Source organism: Hemiscyllium ocellatum, chromosome 18 (genome assembly GCF_020745735.1).
Source record: "Hemiscyllium ocellatum isolate sHemOce1 chromosome 18, sHemOce1.pat.X.cur, whole genome shotgun sequence".
NCBI lineage: Eukaryota > Metazoa > Chordata > Chondrichthyes > Orectolobiformes > Hemiscylliidae > Hemiscyllium > Hemiscyllium ocellatum.
The window spans coordinates 37,367,946-37,393,140 of NC_083418.1; the positions used below are offsets into that span (position 1 = coordinate 37,367,946).

General features: G+C 37.1%; 1 protein-coding gene across 1 annotated transcript in view; it reads right to left on the bottom strand.

Annotated features, from left to right (window-relative positions):
* Nucleotides 1-25,195, bottom strand: part of otog (otogelin) — a 211,317-nt gene that overhangs the window by 117,768 nt on the left and 68,354 nt on the right. The window contains exons 17-19 of the mRNA XM_060838635.1: nt 9,235-9,342; nt 4,540-4,678; nt 227-361 (exon numbers count right to left, since the gene is read on the bottom strand). Of these exons, the coding sequence (XP_060694618.1) occupies nt 227-361; nt 4,540-4,678; nt 9,235-9,342 (382 nt within the window). The remainder of the gene's footprint in view (nt 1-226; nt 362-4,539; nt 4,679-9,234; nt 9,343-25,195) is intronic.

Consider the following 25,195-nt stretch of genomic DNA (forward strand, 5'->3'; position numbering starts at 1 on the left):
GTTTTTCATTTGGTACTAATGCACATTCATTCAGTTAAACATTGATTCAGTTTTAAACTATTAAGTCATTAAAAGTAAACTCTAATGATTGCAGAATGATCGATGGTCTATTACAAAAATGGTAGCCAAGAAAATAAAACTATCTTAACAAGGGAAATCTTTGGCAAGTCATGAAAGACAATGGACACAAAAGTGTTTAATCTTGTTATTGTGCTGCTCTACTTACGGCATTCCCACTGTCATCATCAAAAACCAATGACGTATTTCCAGTTGTGATAAACATAGCCTTTCGACAAATGATGCCACTCCCATAGCAATCAATATTTTCAGCCATGATAGAAAGATTTGAGGTTCCAAGACTCTGCCAGAACAAAGGTTATTCTTTCTCATATGCATGTAGAGTATCAAATACATAGTTCACAAATCAAGCACACATCTATAGTGGTTTCAGACTTGGCACAAGGATCGTGGGTGGCACAGTGGCAAGCACTGCTGCCTCACAGCACCAGAGACCCAGGTTCAATTCCCACCTCAGGATGTGTGGAATTTGCACATTCGCCCTGTGTCTGCGTTGGTTTCCTCCAGATGCTCCGGTTTCCTCCCACAGTCCAAAAATGTTCAGGTTAGGTGAATTGGCCATGCTAAATTGCCCATAGTGTTAGGTGAAGGAGTAAATGTAGGGGAACGGATCTGGGTGGGTTGCTCTTCGGAGGGTCGGTATGGACTTTCTGGGCTGAAGGGCCTGTTTCCACACTGTAAGTAATCTAAAAAAAAACTTTATTTATCACTAATTGACAGTGCTATTCAAGTGTGGTGTAAAGCAGCTTAATAAAATATAAGAACTGGAACAGGTTACTCAGTTCAATAGCCATGCTCCCACTTTAGTTCCTTCCTCATGAAAAAAGATAGCAATTGTCAATTGCTTATATGGGCATAATATAGGGCAAGGTTAAGATAAGCAGACGTATATGCATTAGTAGAGTTTCCTGTTGCAAAATCTAAACAGGAAATAGACGTTTAGTGGACTTTATGGGTTTTATTGCAAATTTATAACAAATATCAGCACTACAGCTCCTCTACTATAGATGTGCTCTGAAAGAAAGTCAAAGTAGTGTGGCCAGGGAAATGCCAAGCTCATTTTAACCCCTTACCCGGCAAAGACGAGTTAACTTGTCTTCACCCAATTTGTCTTTTTCAGAGTGCGACGAGTAAACTCGTCCAAAACATATCATTTCAAAAACAGCCACAGACAAGTTTATACGTCAATTCTCGGCATTTCTGGGCCCTTCTCAGCTAGAAACGTGTATACTCGGTGACTCATACGTCTGGTAGCTGTGTCTCTTCCTCCTCAGGCATTGCAAGAAGCGTCGACGCACTACTTTTGGGCACACACTGACATTCGGTTTTTTTCTGTTTTTTTTCAAATTACGCTCAGATGTCGAGCTCAGAAGATGACAATGAGTATGAACCTTCTATTAGAAACTTGGATACATCAGATGAGAGTGCAAGCTCATCTGATAATGGCTATTCTCTCTCAAGTGAAGAGGAGGAGGAGGACGAGGATGGACGAATTTGGTGTCGACATATGGTGTCGGAAGAATGCATGCTTCCTCCACCAACACGCTTCCCATTCACTGGAAATCCTGGAATATCAATTGATCAAGACACAGCTGATATGACTCCTTTGGATTTTTTTAGTCTTTTATGTGACAACAGAATTGTTGATCGAGTTGTGGACGAAATTAATCGCTTTGCTGAACAAACTGGAGAAAGAGATTGTATGTGGCGCCCTGTAACAAAGGCAGAAATTTGTGCCTTTTTCACCTTGAAAATGCCTGGGGGTTTTGTGAAAATGCCTGATCAAGAAATGAACTGGTCGAAAGATGAACTACTTGAAAGACCAGTTTTATTTTGCCGAAAATGGTATCTTCAAAATAAAATTTCAAGTAAAATATTGGAAATACATAAAACAAAAGTTATTTCCATAATCAGCATTAAAAATACTATAAAAAAGATCATCTGAAAATGAAATGTTTTCTCCAAAAAAAGTCACCGGGGAAGGGGTTAAAATGTTCACAGCAGTTTTGATCTATGAACTAGTGCTGGCAGCACCAAATTTCATTAAGCTCTTTAAGAACATCGCTGAGGATCATGATTTCGGAGGGCTGCTGTTCTATTACAAAATGATGGGTGAGGCATGGAGTAGCTATTAGCATAATTCTCTAAGTAATGAAATTGACATTGAAAAGATGTTCTATTGTGGAAAAAGTAACCCTCCTGGCTCTATTTTTGAAGTTATTGCTACAGAGAGACGTTGGTACATACTGATCATAATTCTGTGAAAAAAGTTAAAAAACAAAATGTCAGACATTTTTGACGATCTTATCTTTTAAAGATCATTCATATGGCAGAGAAAACACATTGACTTCCAATGCTTTGTCAGAATGTAATCTTGCTTGAGTTATAAGAATGCATCAGAATTAATTGTGTAGGTTACATGGAAGCAGCAAATGAGAATGTATGTATTAATGTGTCCTAATGTTTTTTTAACCTTTGTTTGCAATTTACAAAGAAATTCATTTAGAAATAGTGTTTAATTTTCCTCAAGCTTGGAGGTTTTACAAAGATGATTTATATTTAATATTGCTTGGTGACTTAGATTCAGAAGAATTGTGGGATAATGAATATATTTAAATTTGAGGAAAGGTGCTTTCTTTAAGAGAGTTATTGTACATTACTGTGGATATTGGAGTTTTATTTTAAACATGCATCCTAAAAATCACATGATGTGTGAGAACCATTTCCTTTGCTATAAACCATGTGGGAGCTGTATGCATACTGTCATGCTTAGCATTCTTCATTCACCTAGCTGAGTTGGAGAAAATCCTTTGAAGAATCTTGCTAAATTGGTGGAAAGCTATTAATAACAAGTTGAATGGGAGGGAAGCCTGCTTTGAACATGCTACCCAGCTGATCTTTCCAATTTCTGAAAAGAGAACACTCTACATCAATTCAGGATGAAATCTATCCTTTCTTTTAAAAACATATCTCAAGATTGTATTTCCTGAGCAAGTTATGTGTACAAGACTTCCAAGAAAACTATGCATGATTAGTGAGTTGATAATACATGCCAAATTTACAGATTTCTGTAAGTCTTGTGTTTTATCCTTTTGCCTTCAAGAGTAGCCAAAGTTATTTTTTTCTAAAAGTCTGTTTCTGTAGAGAAATTAGATTTTATTCATCTTTCCTCATAGTGAGAGAAAGAGAGAGAAATGGGGATATTCAAAGGGATAATCATTTATACTTTTTTATCACTCACTGTGTATATTAAACAAGCATTACAATAAGTTTTGCTTCAATAAAAGCCTACAATTGTGTATATTAAGAAATCTGATTTTTGTTTAATTTAAAGTCTACATAGCTAAGGTATTTAACTGGTCATCTTGCAACTGGGAAAAAAAATCTTCTATTTCAAATTTCTATTTTAATCCATAGAATAGTGGGATGACTAGAATAATGGAGCATTCCTCTGGTTTATTATCAATACAAAACAATGAAATGTAATATTCATCAAATAAGAATACAGAAGCATACAGATAGAACTAAGTCAATCACTTAAATTTGGGTCTTCCAATTAGATAGTAAAGGCAACAGATGGGAAATTTGTAAGTGGCAAGAGCAGGGGTGGAGAGGAGAAACTGGGGAGTTGTGGATAAAGAGTTTCTGAAAGTCAGTAATCAGTTTGCATTTGGACCCTAGTATATGGCAAACCTATTATGGTCCTGCTGAAAAAGACACATTTTATCAAATGTTTCCATCTTGCACTCATCAAAACAAATTGCAAATTATATGAAAACTAAAGGAGAAACAAATTTGAGAGAAGAGCACTGATTAGTCGTCAAGTGGACTCTAATTGGTAAAGGTATTTCTGTCAAGAATGCATCAATTAATGATGACTGAGTTAACAGCCAAGCTTTTTTAAAAAAAATTAAACAAAGTGGGTTGACCCATATTGATCAAGACATCACCCTGAGAATATAACCAGAGAATGGATTCTTTGATATTAAAGTTGTCCTGATGAGTACATGATGAAAATGCTCAAGTTCTCCACTTTCAAATGATTAACCCTACTAAACATAAAATAGAAATTTTTATTTGATTTGCATATCTTCAGATTCTTTCCTCTCTTGGATAATGATTTGGAGTATCGGAAGGATTCCGGAATGTGATTGATAACCTACATTAAGATGTATGAACACTACTTCCATGGCCAACAAGTTCTGGCTTTGGACTCAAGTCTAGGATCTTTCAGCTCAGGCTCCATACACGTCTACTGTCCATTTATGATAATGAAAACTATGTCTGTGCCATTTAAGATGATTTTGTTCACAATTACAAATCAAATATAACTAATTTAAAATCTTTTGCCCAGTTTTTATTTTGTCTGTTTGTATCTTATTGGAAAACCTTTTATTTAAGATGGTACAGTGAAGACAGTTTATATATAAAAAAAGAATTTTTACTGAGATTAACTTTTACCTTAACCAGGTAAACCTTGCAAGGACTAATAAAATCATAAAGAACTCCATCGAAAGTTTTGTAATGGCGGTCTCCATAAGCTGTACAAATTGACGGACACGGTTGGAATTCGCACTGGAAGCTCCCCTGCAGGCAAACACTAAAAAGGTATGTTACCAATAAGGACTGACTAAGATATATATTTGCATGATTACATTCAGAATTTTACTATTTAAACTTATGTTTTGTTCAAACTAAAAGAAAGCAATCTTCCATTTTATGCTGCATTTACTCATATTATGAGACTGACAAGTTTTATGTTAAAAATCACACAGTTATAACCCAACAGGTTTATTTGGAAGCACTATCTTTTGGAGCGTTGGTCCGTCATCAGGTGGTTGTGGAGTATAAAATCATAGGACACAAAATTGATTGTCTACGTTTTAAGTGTATGTAACTGAAATTAAAAACTGAAATTATAACAAACAATCCAGGTCTTTTCAATATATAATTTCAGTTGCATCACACTGTAAACTTTTGCTATAAATTCTGTATCTTACGATCTTATACTCCACAACCACCCGAAAGCTAGTGCTTCCAAATAAACTTGATGGACTATAATCTGGTGTTGTGTGATTTTTAACTTTGTACAGCCCAGTCTAACATCTGCATTTCCAAATCATGATAAGTTTTAAATCTGTAATTCCAGCAGCAGTACACTGTTACTCACAAAACATTTCACTCTTACATTTCAAAAAGTAAGTACAAATAATGTTTGAATATCTTCAATGTATAATTTTAGTAATGAGTAACTATGTCTTGCTGCTGCGACTCATTTTTGACTCCAATTCAGGAAGGGGCCACTGTAACAAATGCAGCTCGATATCTATGCAACTATGACAATGGTACTTATTAGAAATGAACGTTTAATCACTCATACTGTTCAAAATGTCAATACTACAAATATATTAATTAAACAATAAGACATTTTAACTGAATGAAGCCATTTTTGAAACTAAATTTTTGAAACAGTTTGACATTTTATTGGAAACTACTGATGATGAAAATAGATTTGCTAGTGTTTTCATGGTACTTTATTTTTATTTATTCATTCAAGGGATGTGGTCATCATCAATCTGCCACCATTTATTACCCATCTCTAATTGCCACTAAATAGATAATGCTGAGCTGCCTTTTTGAACAGTTGCAAGCTGTATAGCAATGGAACACCAAACTGTTGTTTAATATAGATGGTGCTAGATTAGTGAGTGAGTGACAATCAAGAAATGGCAATATAATTTAATCGAAGGATGGTGTATGACTTGGAGGGAAATGTGCAAGAGATGGTGTTCTTAAAAGCTTTATACACTTGTTCTTACCAGCAATAGAAGTACATTTGTAAAGCACTTGAGAACCTCTGTTGAGTTGTTGTAATGATTCACATGACATTAGAGGTAATTAATGTTAATGTAGTGAATAGTGTACAAATCAAGTTAACTGCTTTACTTAAGATGATGCCAAGTTGATTGAACTGTACTCATCCAAACAAGTGCAAAGCATCCCATCACAATCTTGACTGGTGTCTTGTCGATGTTGAGCTGAAAATGTGTTGCTGGTTAAAGCACAGCAGGTCAGGCAGCATCCAAGGAACAGGAAATTCGACGTTTCGGGCCAGAGACCTTCATCAGGAAAGATGATGTTCCTTGGATGCTGCCTGACCTGCTGCGCTTTAACCAGCAACACATTTTCAGCTCTGATCTCCAGCATCTGCAGACCTCACTTTTTACTCTACGTCTTGTCGATGTTGGACAGGCACTGAAGAATTAGAAGATAGGCCAGAATACTAACTTTGGCTTGCTCTTTTAGAAACAGTATTTATGGAGCTGGTCCAGCTAATTGTGAGTCTAAGGATGTAGATGACAGGAACTTTAACAATGGAATGTTGTTCAATATCAAGGAAAAATACTTTATTTTTTGCAGGACATACTTATTGCCTGCCACTTAAATGAATGTTGTTTGCTGCTAATAAAATCAAGCCTTAATGCTCTTACTGCCTGCAGCCGTGAGCTGGCTTATTAGTAGGAGTTGCAAACAGAACTTTACACATTACAATCATCAGGACATCACACTTTCATATTTCATGATAGAAATTCACAGATCATGCAGCTGAGTAGTGTTAGATACAAGATGTTGCTCTGACATATTCCCACAGCAAGCTAATACAGCTGAGATAATTGGTTCCAACAACAATAACGGATTTAAACTAGCTATGCCTCCAACCAGCATGCCGAATCTGGCCCCAGTTTCCTATTGACTTCAATTTCACTAGGGGCTCCTTAATGCCACACTCTTTCATGTGCTGTCTTGACATCAACTGCAATCATTTCATTTCATATCTGGAATTCAGCTCATTTGTCCATGTTTTAATGAGATCTGAAGCCAAGTGGTGGGTGAAGGCAACTTGATGAATTGTGAATAAATGCTGTTAAACAACTGATTCCATCACTTTGCTGATGATTCAGAACCAGATGATAGGGGGGAAAATCAATAGTGACATGAGAAAACCTCTTCATTGTTTGTTTATTTGTACATGTCTTGGAGGTAGATATAATCATGACTTTAAAAGAAAATGTAATTATTAGCTGAAGAAAAAAAATTGTCAGACTATGGGGAAACAGCACTGGGTGAGTTACAAAAATAGAAATTGCTGGTCTGGCAGCATCTGTGGAGAGAAATCAGAGCTAATGTTTTGGGTCGAATGACCCTTTGTCAGAACTAGATGAGTTATTCTTGCAGGGATCCAGCAGAAATGTAGACTGCTGTTTATGATTTTATTATTCCATTTAACATGGTGGTGGTACCATGGTATAACACGGAGTGTGCTCAGTGTGATGATGGATGTTTGTTTCATAGGAATTGGATGGTCACTTGAACAAATAATGCACCGATTGGATGCAACTGCCATAGGCAGACTGAAATAGATGAGATCAATTGGTTTTACCTTGAGTTGGTTAGCTCATCAAATCTGGGTAGGGTGCTCTTCGGAGGGCTGGTGTGGACTTGATGGACACTGTAGGGATTCTATGACTCTATGACAACAGTGACCATACTAACTGAATTGTTTTGGGATGTTGATGATGAAATCTTGCAGTATCATCTGGGCATGTCTTTGTCATATCTGAATCCAGTGCCAAATTCCACATTAAATGGTCAATTTTTCATTCTTCTTGATTCTTTTGGGGGTGATTTGATCCACTTGAGAAAGCAGTTCGACCATTTTGGATTAATTGAGTGGACATCTGACTGGCTGATAGAGTATAATGTGGGAAAGGGTGTGTTTGCTCACTTTTAATAATCAGAATGGAAAAGCAGAATATTTTTCAAAAGTTGTGAAATTTGCAAAGATATTCAGAAAGATTTGGGTATGCTATGAAATTGGTTTGTTAAGAAGGAATGTAAATGGCATGTTGACCTTTGTTACAGGAGACTGCAGTACAGGGATAAGAATTCCTGCTTCAATTGTTGAGGATTAGAGTGAGACCACACCTAGATTACTGTGTGCAGTATTGTTTTCCATGTTTTTAAAAGGATATGATTGCATTGAAGGCAGTATAACGAAGGTCACTAGGTTGTTACCTGTGTTATCCTACAATGAGAAACTCAATGAGTAATTAAGTCTGTATTCTACAAAATTTCAAACAACTGAAACATACAAGATTCTGAATGAGCTTTACAGAATAGATACTATTGTATTGTTTCCCTGGGCTCAGAAATTGAGAATGCAGGGGCACAAGTTTCAAAATGAAGAGGTAATCAACTAAGAATGAACTGAGAAACTTTTTCATTCTAAGAGCTGTGAATAGAGAATTCTTTTTGTTTTAATCCAGAGGTTATGAATGGACCATCATTTAATAGATTTAAATCTTAATTGCTTCGATTTTTTTTGGTCTATCAAGAGATATTGGGAGTGAAAGGAAAGGAATGTTTAAGCCCAAAGTCAACATTGTCACACTGAATAGTGGAGTAGGCTAGGTGGAGTCTTCCCCTGCTCCAATTTGTTATTCTTTGGCCTAATCAGAGCTTTTTAAAGGTTCAACATAACTTCCATGCTTTGACAGTCAATACCTCTACTTATGATCCCACATATGCTTTGTTAATTACTCTCTCAATATATCCTACCATCGTCATAAAGGTTTATATGCACACACCCCTAGCTTGTTCTATCATACTTTAATGCTTCACCAGCATTGCCTCTCTCTAATGTTCCTGCCAAAATGCATCAACTCACACTTCTCCAGGTTAAATTCCATTTTGCATTTATCTGCCTTTTTGAAAAAAATCTATGTCCTATTGCAGTCGATTGGTAGCATCCTCACTGTTAGTCACACTACCTGCTTTGGTGCTGTCTGCAAATCTTGACATTTTAATCTTTATTTCAATATGTAAGTTTTTTTTTCTTTAAAAAATCTGATATGAATGAGGGAAGTATCAGCTATGATTTACTCAATGGATCAATTAGCCTGTCACCATCCAATACCAGCTATACAACTGACAAACAAGACTATGCTTAACATTCAGCATTTGGTCATTTTACAAAGAGATCACTGTCTTCAGAAAAGGAAGAAAATCAGTGGTGAAAAACAGGGTTAAAAGAACCTCCACAACTTAAAGTAAAGAGAACACACACAAACCAACACTAAAATATTACTCACTTACCAGGTATAACAGGCTGATTTTACTTGGTCACCAGGAAAATATTCCTGTCCCTTCCACAGACAGGGACATTCATTAGGCTTGAAGCATTCATCTTCATGTTTCACAAGGCTGGTAAAAATGTGAAATAGGAAATAAAAATTTTATAGATTGATGACATTTTACAAGAAAAAATAGTGTTAACTTAATTGTCTCTCAAGCGTGAAATTATATTTCCATTCAGTTGAATCCACTTCTAAGTATACCAATGTGAATGTGAATAATTCTGAAAGATAGGATTAGATATTACATGTCCCTCAACTTGGGTGTCTTCGTCAGAGTTGGGCGGGGTGAGTTGAGGAGAGGGCACAGGCTATAGGTTAGAGTCCAGATCATTGTCATTTCTTCTATGTCTGATCTTACCTCAGAGTGTGGAAGGGCACCTGAAGTAATAGCCCATCTACCACAAGTCAATAAAGAATGAAGGGTCAATTGAGCTAGTTAAAAATTCAACCAATGCCAATGTTATGTTGTCCATGTCAGAAAACAATTGGCAAGTATAATAAAGACAAAATGCTGCTGGAAGTCTGAAACACACAGAATGCTGGAGAAGCTCAGCAGGTCTGACAGCACCCTTGGAAAGAAAAATAAACTTCACATTTCAAGTCCGATGTAATTTATCTTCAGTTCAGATGAAAAGTCAGACTGGACTCATAAAATTAACTTGATTTTTCTCTCTACAGATGCTGCCAGACTTGCTGAGTTTCTCCAGCATGCTCTAGTTGGCATGTGCATGCAGGACAGCTCTGTCTTGAGAAAGAAATTATTTATAACAGTGGGAAAGAGGGGATTATTTTCTTTAGGCTTGTGTCCTTTGTCTAACAAAGATACTCTCTATTAAAAATGTACCCCCTTCTTTCTGATCTAGTCATACTATAAGACCTAGGCTGAAAATGTGTTGCTGGTTAAAGCACAGCAGGTTAGGCAGCATCCAAGGAATAAGAAATTCGATGTTTCGGGCATAAGCCCTTCATCAGGAATGAGCTTTTATACTATAAGACCTGCCCTCCCAACCTTCTTGCCTTCCTCTCTGAACTGCCAAACACCACCAATCCCCTCCCGTCGCAATAGCCAAAGCAGCCCTGACTTGCCTCTCTTCAGAATGCATTGAGTCTGCCAGCAGTCCTGAGAGCATCCATTATAGAGTGCTAGCATTCAGTTTAGCAAAGAGTTCTAGAGAGTGGGATCTGCTCACAGTGAGGACTGAAGGGCCACCATTATCACGTTAGCAAGGCCACAATTCTTTATGGATTGACAGATGCCTTATCAGTCTGCTGGCTGGCCATCAGGTTTTCTTGCTGAGAGTTACTGGAGGCAGGGGGCACGTGGGAAATTACAAGCAGTCTACCATCCAACACATGGCAACACAGCTAGTCAAAACATAAACTTTATAATAGCATTTGGATTTCAATTTAGGCTCAGCATTAATTCCAAATATCTGTTTATGTAGCATTTGATTCTAATCTTCTGATCAATGTCAAAGTCAATGCTTATCAGTCACAAAATTGTGCACTTACCCAGATATGTTTGAAAGGCCTTATCTTTTGACGTGGCAGACGAAACACACACACAGTCTGTGTTTCACCATTAGTCATAAGATAAGTTTAAATGCCAAGTGTTAGTGACTGGATAAATGTTAACCAATGGCCATGGAATAACGATAGAGTTTTCTGTTCTTAAAATAATATCAAAAACTCTTTTAACTACATGTTCAAGTCACAGTTGCATAAGAAATACTTCTGTGAAGTGTTTCTGGGCAGTTTCTGCTTCATTTCCACTACATTTAAAAAAAAATATTATTTCTCAATATCCTCAGAACATCGAATAGCATTTTGTTCCCACCAATACTGAGAACTGTTTTCAAAGGAAATACAGTGTATTCACTAAAATGCAAGAGAAGAGAGCTCCTTCTGTGTTATATTACATTACAGATAGGAAAGATGTGAACAGAATCCTTTACTGACAAGCCAAGAGGAGATTAATTTCTGTGATCAAAGGATTTTAAACAATCCACCATTCAGCGTCTCGTTCAGGACCAGATTAATCACTTTCAAGAAACTGGTTAACATCAACACTCAGGTTCATATCAAACAAAACTGATTTTTCAATTAAAGCATGGGCTATAATTTCCTCAAACTGGAGAAATATATTTTATAAACTGAAGCATAGATATGCAATAATGGTGAAAGTCCTGACTGGTTCATAACCTGCTAATAAATGCACTACTGGAGAGTTGATTGAGGAGGGAGAACTTCTGATTCCTGGGATAGTAAGACTGTTCTATACAGTGATCAAGGTTGGGAAAGGTTTAAACTAATTTGGAACGGGGTTGAGAACCAGGAGTTAACATCAGAAAGGAAACCCTCAAGTGCAAAAATAACTTGGAGCGACAGGCAGCACTAAAGTAAGAAACAGGCATTTAGTGGAATCAGAATTAGAGAATTTGCTACGTATGTGCCTGAATGCATGGAATATGGTAAATCAGATTGGTGAACTGCAGGCATAAATAGACAAATGGAATTCTGATGTTGAGGTATTAAAGGACAAATGATTCAAGAAAGTGCAGGAGTGGTTAAATTTACCATGACAGAGAGAGTTTAAGCAAGATTGCGAACGAAAGAAGGATGGCAGGATTGAGTAAAGAGAATATTACAATATTGGAAATAAATGATATGCAAGAGGGATCAAGGATAGAATTTATTTTGTGAGAATTGAGAAACAGCAGAGATACCGTCAAACTATAGTATCTACTCTAAAGGTCACCAATTAATGGGAAAAATATAGAGGAACAAATTTGCAAGAAAATACCGGAGCGGCACAAAAACCGGACAGCGTTGACAATACAAAACTAAAAAGAACTGCAGTTGCTGGAAATCAGAAACAAAAACAGAAATTGCTGGAAAAACTCAGCAGGTCTGGCAGCATTATGGAGAAAAATTAGAGTTAATGTTTCGGGTCCAGTGACCCTTCTTCAGAACTGATGGGGAGTATTAGAAGCTAACAATGAGTCATGTGTAATAGCAGACAATAGCACATGGTGGCTCAGTGGTTAGTACTGCTGCCTCAGTGCCAGGGACCCGCTTCAATTCTAGCCTCAAGCAACTATTTGTATGGAGTTTGCATGATCTCTCTGTATCTGAGTGGGTTTCCTCCAGGTGCTCCAGTTTCTTCGCACAATCCAAAGATGTGCAGGTTAGGTGGATTGGCCATGCTAAATTGTCCATAGTGTTCAGGATGTGTAGGTTAGGCACCTTAGTTAGGGGTAAATATAGGAGAGAAGGGGAATGGTTCTGTTTGGATTACTCTTTGGACAATTGGTGTGGACTTGTTAGGTTGAAGGGCCTATTTCTGATCTGTAGGGATTCTCTAATTCTATGTGATAAGGCCGGATGTATGGAGATGGGGAAAAGAGAGGGGAAGCTGTCCAACCCCTAAAATAGTTGAACTCAATATTGAGTCAAGAAGGCTGCAAAGTTCCTAAATGGAAAATGATGTGCTGTTGTTCCAGCTTGCGCTGAGCTTATGTGAAGCACTGCTGCAAGCCCGAGACAGAGATGTTGACCAGAGAACAGGGTTGTGGATTGAAATGGCAGGCACCTGAAAGCTCAGGGTCTTTTTTGCAGACAGAATGTAAGTGTTCTACGAAATGATCACCAAGTTCACACTTTGTTTTCCCAATGTAATATTAAAAATGAGGGACTTTAATTACCTTAGTCTTTTCCAAGATAATCACAGTATTATGAAGAGGGAAAAAGAGCTTCTGAAGTGTGTTCAGGAGGATTTTCTTCTTCAGTACATTTCTGCCCAACAAGGCAGGAGGTTTCTGTTTCTGAGAATGTGTTTGTCAAATGATTCAAGCATCAGTGAGCAATTGTTTAGGGACGACCATAGTCCCATAAAATTAGGTTGGCTATCAAATTGAACAGGGAACAATACAAAACAAAAATATCTAATTTGGAGATGATCAATATCAGCAGCTTGGGATTGAATAAGCCTGAGGTAAACTGAAATGAAAAAATAGGCACCTTTCACAGATTGGCAATGATGTAGCAACAAGCTGCTTCTGGCAGGACACACATGATGATGAGTTTGAGTGCAATGGAGTTACATTCCCAAGAAGAGAAAAAGTAGGGAAAACAGATTGGAACTTCTTGGATGACAGATAGATAAAGAGTAATATAACACAGAAAAAGGCTCATGCGAAATAAATTGCATTTGCTACTTGTAAAGTATTAAACACAAATGTGTAAAGTGATGCATTTTGGTAGAAGGATAGTGTCAGGAAATGTGGGCTTCTTAGCACAATTCTATTTGCAGGGTCAAAGAGACCTGTAGTTCATGTGCATAGATTTTTGACAGTATTATTGGGAGAATAATTACCAAAGCACATTCAATTCTGGACTTCATAACTTCAAGTACTCAGTACAAAATCATATAAAGTATGCTGAAGCTTTATAAGGCTCTGGTCAGACAACAACTGCATTATTGTGTTGAGTCCTGCTGAACGTACGTTATAAAGAATATGATGTTCCTTGCAAGGGTATAGAGAAGATTTACCAAGATGATTCCAAAAAGTTGGTTTCTTAACTACAACCTCAGGATGAGAATGCAGATTGTTCTCCTTGGAAGAAATATGACTGAGGGGAGACTTAATGGAGGTGCACAAAATAATGAAAGGTTTGATTTTGTAAGGATTGGGGGGATACTGGTTTAAAAACTGTTACCCTCTTACTGTTGATGCTGAGAGATGCAAGCATGATTGTGAGGAAGAACTGATTCTTTGCAGCTAACGGTAATAACCTGGAATTTGCTGCCCAAGGACTGAGGAAGTTGAGCCAAACAACCCTTTTGAAAGGAAATTAGATGAGTACTTGAGAGAAATAAATTTCCATACTACAGGAATAGAGTAGTAAATGGAACTAACTTTATGACATTATGAATGAGGTGATTTTTTTTGGCAGAAATAAAATTCTTCAAGGGCTTGGCAGAGCAGCTGCAGAAAACATAAAACTAAGGACATAGTCACGTGCTAAGGATTTGTCAATTAGGTCTGAGTTTAGGAGAAACATCTTCAATTAAAGGCTTTGAATGATTTAAACTAGAGAGCAGTACAATGAGAACATAAGAACTAGAAAGAAGGAGTAGGCCATCTGATCTTTTCGTGGACTTAGCTCCACTTACACCCACCCAGCCCCACCCCACCATATTCCTTAATTCCTTTATTTTTCAAAACAATCTATCTTAGCTTTAAAAACATTTACTGAGGTAGTGTCAACTGCTTCACTGGGCAGGGAATTCCACAGATTTACAACCATCTGGGTGAAGAGGTTCTTTCTTAATTCAGTTCTAAATCTGCTCCCCCTAATTTTGAGCCTATACCTCTTGTCCTAGTTCATCTGCCATCCTCCCTACTTCCATCTTAAATATACCCTCCATAGTTTTATGTTTCGATAATATTCCCCCTTATTCTTCTGAATTCCAATGAATTATAATCCCAGTCTATTCAGTCTCTTCTCATAAGCCAACTCCCTCAACTCTGGAATCAACCTAGTGAACCTCCTCTGCACCCCCACATGTGCCAGTCCATCCTTTCTCAACAGATAGTCTCAGCAGATCCTCAGTTATTCAGCTGAAGACTAAGATCAATAGATTCTTAGACACAACAGGAATCAACTGATTTGGGAACTGAATGGACAATTGTAATAAGGCCAAAGACCAGTAATGATCCTATTGAATGGAAGTACTGGCTTAAGAGGGTTATGACCTTCTCCTTCCACTTCTTACATTCCTATGTGAGAAATAACATATATCATTCCTGTCAAACACTGAAGAGATTCACAACTGGGCTGATGTTATTCATGATTTTTTTTAGAAAGGGGACAAACTAACTTTACAAATCAAGTTCACTTTGAAACTCTTAAAAAGAGGAATAGGAAATCTAATTTATCTTCCAGTCAACTGCACAATCTATTCTCATAACTTAGATGAATGACCCAACTCTAGTGTAGCCAAACTTGCTGACCATATCCAATTAAACATGAATGTACATTATGAAGAACATATAAAGTGTCTACAAAGTGAAACAGATTGATGAAGTAAATAAGAAAAAGAACTGGCAGATGAGTACAATTTGGAAAATGTGAGGTAATCCATTGTGGTGGGAAGATGAGAAAAGTAGAAGATTTCAAAATGCATGCAGTGCAAATGGATCTGAGTACTCATGAACATGAATACAAGATGTTAGCATGCAGGTACAACAATTAAATAGGAAATAATGAAATACTGACTTTCATTTCAAGTGGAATGGAGCATAAAGTAGGCAATACTTGCTAAAGCTATCCAGAGCAATAAAAGACTGCATCCTCAGAACTGTGCAGACTTTCTTGCTCCTTACTGAAGGAGTGATATACTTGCACTGGATTAATTCAAAGGTCCACTTGATTGATACCAATGATGAACAGATTTTCTTATGAGGAAAGGTTGACTAGATTGGCCTATACTCATTGACATTCAGTAAAATGAGAGGTGAGCTTATTAAAACAGAAGTTCCTGAGGGAGCTTGACAATGAGATTACCCAAAGAATACTTACCTCATTAGGATTATCTAAAATTAGGAGACAGCTTAAAAATATGGTGTGTCCCAGTTAAGACAGTGATAAGGAGGAATTACTTTTCTCTGAGGATGTTAACTTTCAAAATTCTTTCCCTGGATAGCAATGGGGGTTGAACAGTGTTTATATTCAAGTCTAAATCAGAAAGGCTTCTAATTTGCAGGGTCCATAAACATCAGTTGAATGTGGTTCCTGTGCTGAAATCATCAGCTTGATTAACATTTAAATAGGGATAGTTATTAAATTGAATTTGAAAATATTGCAATACTTAATTAATTCCAAAGGCCATTGTGAGAGAAAAAAAACATGATTTAAAGGATGTTTGAATGTGAATGTTCAGTAGTTTACCACAAATACATTACTGCATTACTCTTGTGACCAAAGACAAAGACTACTATCAGAAAAAATGCAACTTTGAATTATAATGTAACAACTCTGTTTTGGTTTAATTAAATAGTGCTGAAGTCCTGTGTATTCTTCTATGATTCTGTTAAGCTTCTTAGGTGGTATTTGATCCTCTTGGCAAATACGTTTCTGTTTAAATAATGTATAAAACAATTTATTCAGGGAAAAGTGAAGCCAATAAACTAGAATGAGTTCTATTTTCATTAATTCTGAAATAGGACAGCTGGCATTTGAAACCAAAAATAGTTCTCTATGTCTGATTCCCTTTTATATGAAGACTACGATGGAGTGAAAATTTCTGTAAAGCATCTTCTCATTGCCTGTATGCTGGTATTAAACAGATAGGAATCAAACATTCTCATTTTTGACTGAGTAGATTGTGCATTCATGTTCTACTTCTTACCTTGACTTAGCACGCAATCTAATTTGATATTCCAGCTCAGTATTCCACTGACTATTCTGGCCGCTCTTAATATCCACTGGGCCAAGTCAATGCCAACTCATGCTCACATACGCTCACCTTGCTGTTCAAACCTTCCATGCCAATTCATAATCTCTGCAATCCTCCTAAAACCCTCAATGATGGCTCATGCTCACCAATCACTCCCATGATCCCTGTTACTCCAAATGCCAACTGAGTACTGCTAATTCTTGCTCCACCACTTCAACATGGACAGAGCTCAGCAACCATGTGGAGATGAAAAAATCTTTGACAATCCAATACAGCTGTCACTCTGACAAGCTTAATAATAAAAAATAAACTCAACTTATAGAGTCCATTCAAAGCTTTTAAATCTCAACTGGCTCTGTCTCATAAAAACAAACAAGACTCCATTCAGACTCCATATCAGAAACTAATAAACCTTTAATAGCCTCTTTAAGTTGTCACACAATATAATTAACTGTCAACAGCGAACGTTGAGCCCCTGAAGCAATTGTAACTTTTGAAACCCAGTCAAGTGCACATAAATGATAAGCCATTAGGAAATGTTAACAAACTGCTCTAATGAAACAGCCTGGCCAGATGCCACTGAGATTTACCAAAGCAGTCCAACAGACTTCTTAAAGCTCTGACAGCTGCAACCTTTTTTCAGTTTGAAGAGTAAGGTACTTCAAAATAATCTCAGACTAAGACTGGTATCCTGAACTTGTCTACCACTCAAGAGCATTTGCATCTACTCTGTGGTTGATAACTTGCACATTGTGGATTATGGACCTTAATTCTGACAAAATAGGGATTTGCTTCAACATTGCACAACAGTTAAATGACCCTCTTGAGTTTGGGTTCCACTTATGTGAATCATATACCAATTGGTCAAAAATTGGACCTATTAGAAATGACTTCACAAAAACCTGGTCCTATATTTGTGTTAAAAACAGGGCTGATCTTGATCTAAAATTAAAAAATGTTCACTCACATAGATAAAAAAAACATTAAACACCGGGTTATAGTCCAACTGATTATTTGGAAGCACTAGCTTTCGAGGCACTGCCTCTTCATCATCTGGTGAAGGAGCAGTGCTCTGAAAGCTAGTGTTTCCAAATAAACCTGCTAGACTATAATCTGGTGTTTTGTAATTTTTAACTTTGTCCACCCCAGTCCAACACCAGCATCTCCAAATCATCACTCACATAGAGGTATATCCATTACATCAAATCTCAAATTGATAAATAGCAACAAATCAGAACCAAACATTGTTGGAACACGCAAATCAAATACAAAACTTTGTAGGTAAATGTCTAATAGGAAAACTAACCATATGAGAGAATATCAAACCAAATATAGACAGCAAGTGAAAAGAAAACTATTAGTTAAAGGGGTGGAGGGAGGTAATCAAATCATTGCATATAAATCTGAATTGGGTCTGAGGCACCATCTTGTGATTTTTCTAGCTGCCTTTTTACAATTAGAAGTAACCTTGGTATCAAATGAACAATTCTGATCAACAACGTGGCATTCCAGTTCTACAGCCCAGTTTAATAGATCCAAGTACTAAGCTACTATTCTCTCATTGAAAAGAGTGGCAATAAACTCAAAGAAACTCAGAAGATGGAGAATAAACAAAAATTATAGCCAGTTGGCAAATTTGCAGAATTAGGCTTGATTGTGGGTGAGAGTAGAAACAAAACAAACTCTATAGTAGGTGCAGAATATACCTGTCCATTGTACATAAATGACCATTTTTTAAAATAAGAATGCTAAAGCATAAAGGGCTCTTGATCAAGGCTCTTGGTTTTCCCTAATTTACAGGTTTCATTGTCTGTGAGTAAACGAATAACCGCACGGTGGCACTGAAAACCCAATCCATCTGTGTACCCAGGTTCTTGAAAACAGAACAAGAGATACAAATTACACCAGCAAAATGTGAGAAAAGCTCACAGTGAAACTGGAGTGAAGTAACAGAGATAAAATACATGGTCAGGAAGAATGAGCTTGAAGCAATTAACAGAGACAGAGTGATATAAATATCAAAATCCACAAGTATGTTACACCGATAAAGCCATTCAGAGGGACAGGAAGGAAGAACTGCAGATAAAGGGAAGAGAGTAACATATCACTTATTAGAAAGTGAAAAAAAAGAGAGGCTTTTTTTTCACTCATAGAATGTGCATTGCTAATAAGGCCTCCATTTATTGTATCCCTTTCACATTATACTTTCCTTCATATCTTTTAGTCATCTGCAAACTTAACTACTAGGTCTTTGCTTTCCTCATCGAAGTCACTGATATAAATTGTAAAAGGCTGATACCACAGCATTGACTTCTGCAGGACTCCATTTGTTACATCTTGTCAATCAGAAAAAGGCCCATTTATGAGTACTGTATTTGGTGATAGCCAGCCAGTCTTCGATCCATACTAATGTATCACCCTTCAAGAAGATAAACATCTGACAGTATTTGCAAACACCAGTGAAATAATCAGTGGGATGGAGTGGGAGGAGAGTCTCTCTCCTCAGATAAGTCTGAGTTTATTTTTAGTAAAGTAGTTGATTAATTTTGGAAGCATAAAGCCCCTTATAGACATATATCAAAGGCATTATGAATAGTACAGGAGAAAAATAAGATCCTGAGGCTGAGAAGATATTTGACCTCTAGCCACATGAGCTCTAGGAAAGTGTGTGGTGAGGGAATTTTATAGCAGGTTAAGAGTGAGGTACAAGAGAGTTGTATGAAGGGAAGAGGCAATACAAGGGTCGAGTGAATAATTCAACATGGAAGATGCAATGATTCTGGGAAGGCAATAGGTAGAGAATACAATGAGCAAGGGAGGCAAAACTGAAGAACAGAAAATATAATGAAATATATGATTTTCTTGCAACCAAAATCTTAAAATCAGCCTTCACTGGTGGCTTCTTTCCTCAATAAATCTAGGATTCAACATGAAATTGAGAGAAAATAATAATAACTAGATGAAGAAAGCACATCAACTAACAAAGGAGAGACATCATGTGAGGAAACTTTATTCTCTGCCTGACAGGTTACAATGCCATGGGAGATTGATTGTTGATATTATAAAAACAGTACAAATGTGCACACTGCTATTTCTCACACTTCAAGCATAACACTTCCATGCCATCACATGCTTTACTTGTATTCCAGAAAACATCGATCTTTCTCTGTACAGACGGAATTTAATTTAAAGATGAGCCTCTGACACATGCCATGATATAACTGGAAACTCCCTAGTTATGTATTATGGACTTTGCTAGAAGGTTGAAATAAGCTTAGCTCAGAAGGGAATTGCCTTACCATTTTTAAAATGTTAATAAGCATTGTTTAACGGGAAGCTAGAAGACTGGCTTGAGCTTGTACAAAGAAAGAAGAATCCATAATAAATGCCTCACCTAACTGGCTCACAAAAATGATTTGGTATGACTATAGTACATCTCATAATCAAATGATTAAACATAACCATTATCTTTTGTGCCCTTAATTAATATGATTAATGTATTTTACTCTGAGGTCTCAGGATCTGTCCACAGGAGAGCCAGCAATTGATTTTATTTTGTTTTCTCAAAGTTAGCAGCACTTCCTAAAGAGTATTGTTAAATGCAGTTTCAAGATGCTGAAATCCAAGTTGGTGCTCTCAAGATATAAACATGAAATATTAGTTTTTCACTTCTGTTATTGAACACTATCCAAAAAGTGAATAGATATTTTGAGAGATGAGTTGGCAGTTATCTGTGATACTTATCACAACCAGGTACTGTACTTCACAAAGAATTGATTGTGCACTTGAACTATATCAAACACTGAAGTTCTTTAATAAAGTTCTGAAAATTTGCAACAACTTCTAGTTGTCTGTGGCAGTTTAATTAACTGGTCTGATGAAAGTTTTGCCTGGAATGTTTGCAACCAATCACCACATTTTTTTTATGCCTTATCACATTTTATGCCTTGTAAAAATTACTGCACAAATATCACAAGCTGATTGTATCATGGGAAAGCATTCCATTCTGCTGACAGAAAAGAAGCAATTGACCTTCCAGTATTTGTAACATGAAATGTGGCAATTAAATTGGAACATGCATGACAGGACACTACGGATAGTTTGACAAATGCATACACAATGAAGTCGCTCAGGAAGTTTAAACTTTAGGTGAAGACAGAACAGACAGAACAGACAGAAATTTCAGAGATACAAGAAACAAGGAGTCAGCAGAGTAGGACATGAGGCTGGAAGTAGGTTCAGTGCTATTCTGATGACACTATTTTAAGAGAGAATAGAAAATATACCCTGGTAAGACAGGTAGAAGACCCAGCCTGCTGAACAGTTGAAGGAATGTGTGACTTAATCAACAAGGATACTCATCTCCTGAGAGTGTATATAATGTTCAAAAATGAAAACAAAATAAGAATTAAACACCCAAGGGTATTTAAAAAACAGGCTGTTAGAGCTTTCTCATAACAAGAAAAAAAAGAGAGTAGCTAAATTAAACACTGGTGCCTTAGGAAACAGAATACTCCTCATGAGAAAATAGCAAAATATTGAAACAGTATTTTGTATTTGTCTAGTCAGTGGAAATCACAAGTTAGACATCAGGAATGCAGAATAACCCAATGGCTAAAGAGAAATTAAGGTGATTATCAACAGAAAAACCATCTTTAAGAAGTTTGAGGGATTAAAGTCCAACAAATCCCTAGTTATTTCGTTAATAGCAATGTACTTCTCTACAGATTGATATATTAGTTTACTACTAATTACTTTCTTCAAAATATTTGTTAGTTTGCGTTTATCTTAACATGAGAGAGATCTATTGTACTATTTGTTCCAATGGTCACTGGGTAATTAATTTATTTTTACTCGTGACTTGTTTCTACAATTTACTCAGGCATGCTTTAAGAGGAAGAAGAATGAGATGAAGAATTTGCAGAATATTTTGGAATCAAACTGAGAGCAAGTTACACTAGACCTAGTATTGTGCAATAAAATAAAATTAATAACCTCCTAGAAAAAGCACCCTAGGTAGTAGAGATCATAATGACTGAAATTACATTCAGTTTAAGGAAGAGTGGATCCAAGATGTACTTTAAGCTTGAGATAATGGTGTACAATATAATGCTATCATCGATAATTTTGATTTTTAAAAGAGAGGCTGATGCATTTTGATTTCGGTTCACTGAAGTTAATTGATCTTTTAAAGCAGGTCATGAAGTTATTTGGTAACGTGACCTAAATGTATAATTTCTAAGAAAACCTGCAACTCAGTAAGTGCCAAGCCAAATATTTGTGTTGTTGGTTAAAGATATATTTCCACTGCTGAGTTTCTGACATACAGAAGACTAAATTACCAGAAGCCACCAGCATCTTTGAGCTCAGGACAGAAGAATCAGGCTTCAGTATCATGGCAGGAGAAGAACAGTTCCATCCTAGTGGAAGAATCGAGTTTGCAGTTCAGAAGAGCAGTTTCATCATAGCAGCAAAGTAGTTTGTTACCTTTGTAGAATTTCCTGGCTATGAAAGTTTGTCGATATATTGTTTCGGCTGCCATAAATACAAAGGAATTCTTGCTTTTGGAAGTGATAAGAAGTCTTGAAACTGTATCAGCAGTCTAACAAGGACAACTGAAGAGAATTGGTTAAGTTATAAACTAGAGCTGCTAGAGAAGTAATATTTCTCTGGGATTGAGTTTCCAAAAAGAATTTGGTTGGGAGCAAAGGATGAATCTATGTTTTTATTTTGCTAATAATGTGAAGAATTTTTCGTATAGACTTAAATATATAAAACTTTTTTTTATTTCTGTGTAATAAACTTGCATTCTTGTTTTAGAACAAAGAACAAAGAAAATTACAGCACAGGAACAGGCCCTTCAGCCCTCCAAGCCTGCGCCAATCCAGATCCCTTATTTAAATATGCCGTTTATTTTCTAAAGATCTGTATCCCTTTGCTCCCTGCCCATTCATGTGTCTGTCTAGATACATCTTAAATGAGGCTATCATTCCCACGTCTACCACCTCCGCTGGCAATATGTTCCAGGCCCCTCCACCCTCTGTGTCAAAAGAGAACCCTGGCGTCCTCGTATAAATATGTTCAAATGAGTAACTGCAAGAGTAAACTTAATGCATCAAAAAATGTGTGATTGGACTTGTCCAATATTGCTATCAGCTGGGATCAAAACACTTAAAGAAGAGCAATTAAGGGGGCATAAAAGCAGAGATAGCTCAAGTGAACTGGCAAATAATTTTAAAGGATAGGTCAATAGAGAAATACAGAACAGGCACTTAATGGGATATTTCAGATTGCATAGAATGCTCTCACAAGAATGAAAAGATTTTATCTGAGAGCCCACCATTGTGATAAATGGAAAAAGTTAAGGAAAGACTCATACATAAAGAAATAGCAAAGATGCAAGGATGGATGGCAGATCAAATTTTAAATTTAATGTTGATTTCATTCTTTGTGCACCTTCTCTGCAGCCATAACAGCATATTCCTCGCTTAGTTCTATTACTCCATTGCACATTGTACGGTATGATCTACCTATACTGCACGCAAAACAAAACTTTTCACTGTCCCGCGTTGCATGTGACAATAATAAAGTAAATCAAAAAGATCAGTACATTGAACAGAATATAAGTGAAAGCAAAAAAACTTCATCTGAACCAGCTCCAACACATTTACATCCTTCCATAGAAAAAAAAAGACTAAAACTGGACATAGTATCCAAGATGTGGTCTCCACAACTGCCCTGAATAAACGTAATATAAAGATTTACCAGGATATTGCTGGGAATGGAGGGTTTGAGCTATAGATCTAGACTGGAAAGACTGGGATTTCTTTCACTGGAGCAAAGGAGGTTAAGGGGTGACCTTACTGAGCTTTATAAATTCATGACAGGCACAGATAAAGTAAATAACATGGTTCTTTTCCACAGAGCAGGTGAGTTCAAAAGTAGGAGTATTTTTTTAAAGTGAGAAGAGAAAAATTTTAAAAAGATGAGGGGCAACATATTTTTCCACGAAGTGGTTTGTGTATGGAATGGACTGCCAGAGGAAATAATGGATGCAAGTGCAGTTACAATGTTTAAAAGACATTTGGACAAGTTTGTGAATAGGAAAGATTTGGAGGGATTTAGACTAAATGCAGGCAAATGGGAGTAGATTAGTTTGGGAATATGGTCATCATGGACTGGTTGGCTCAATGGGTCTGTTTTCATGCTGTATGATTCGATGCTCAATTCATCTTTTTATCATAGATAGCATCACATTAGTTTTCTTGATGTTGTACTGTAACCTGCATATCAACTTTTGGTGGCAAATGGTCTAAAACAACAAGGTAACTCTGCATCTCTGATTTCCACAGTCATTCCCCATTTAACTAACACTGATTTTCTTTTTACTACTTCAGTATGGCATTCGACAAGGTTCCCTATGGGAGACTGATTAGCAAGGTTAGATCTTACGGAATACAAGGAGAACTAGCCACTTGGATACAGAACTGGCTCAAAGGTAGAAGACAGAGGGTGGTGGTGGAGGGTTGTTTTTCAGACTGGAGGCCTGTGACCAGTTGAGTGCCACAAGGATCGGTGCTGGATCCTCTACTTTTTGTCATTTATATAAATGATTTGGATGCGAGCATAAGAGGTACAGTTAGTAAGTTTGCAGATGACACCAAAATTGGAGATGCAGTGGACAGCGAAGAAGGTTACCTCGGATTACAACAGGATCTGGACCAGATGGGTCAATGGACTGAGAAGTGGCAGACGGAGTTTAATTCAGATAAATGCGATGTGCTGCATTTTGAGAAAGCAAATCTTAGCACTTAATGGTAAGGTCCTAGGGAGTGTTGCTGAACAAAGAGACCTTGGAATGCAGGTTCATAGTTGCTTGAAAGTGGAGTCACAGGTAGATAGGATAGTGAAGAAGGCATTTAGTATGCTTTCTTTTATTGGCAAGAGTATTGAGTACAAGAGTTGGGAGGTCATGTTGCGGCTGTACAGGACATTGGTTAGGCCACTGTTGGAATATTGTGTGCAATTCTGGTCTCCTTCCTATCGGAAAGATGCTGTGAAACTTGAAAAGGTTCAGAAAAGATTAACAAGGATGTTGCCAGGGTTGGAGGATCTAAACTATAGGGAGAGACTGAACAGGCTGGGGCTGTTTTCCCTAGAGCGTCGGAGGCTGAGGAGTGACCTTATAGAGGTTTACAAAATCATGAGGGACATGGATAGGATAAATAGACAAAGTATTTTCCCTGGGGTCGGGGAGTCCAGAACTAGAGGGCATAGGTTTAGGGTGAGAGGGGAAAGACATAAAAAAGACCTAAGGGGCAACTTTTTCACACAGAGGATGGTACGGGTATGGAATGAGCTGCCAGAGGAAGTGGTGGAGGCTGGGACAATTGCAACATTTAAGAGGCATTTGGCTGGGTATATGAATAAGAAGGGTTTGGAGGGATATGGTCTGGGC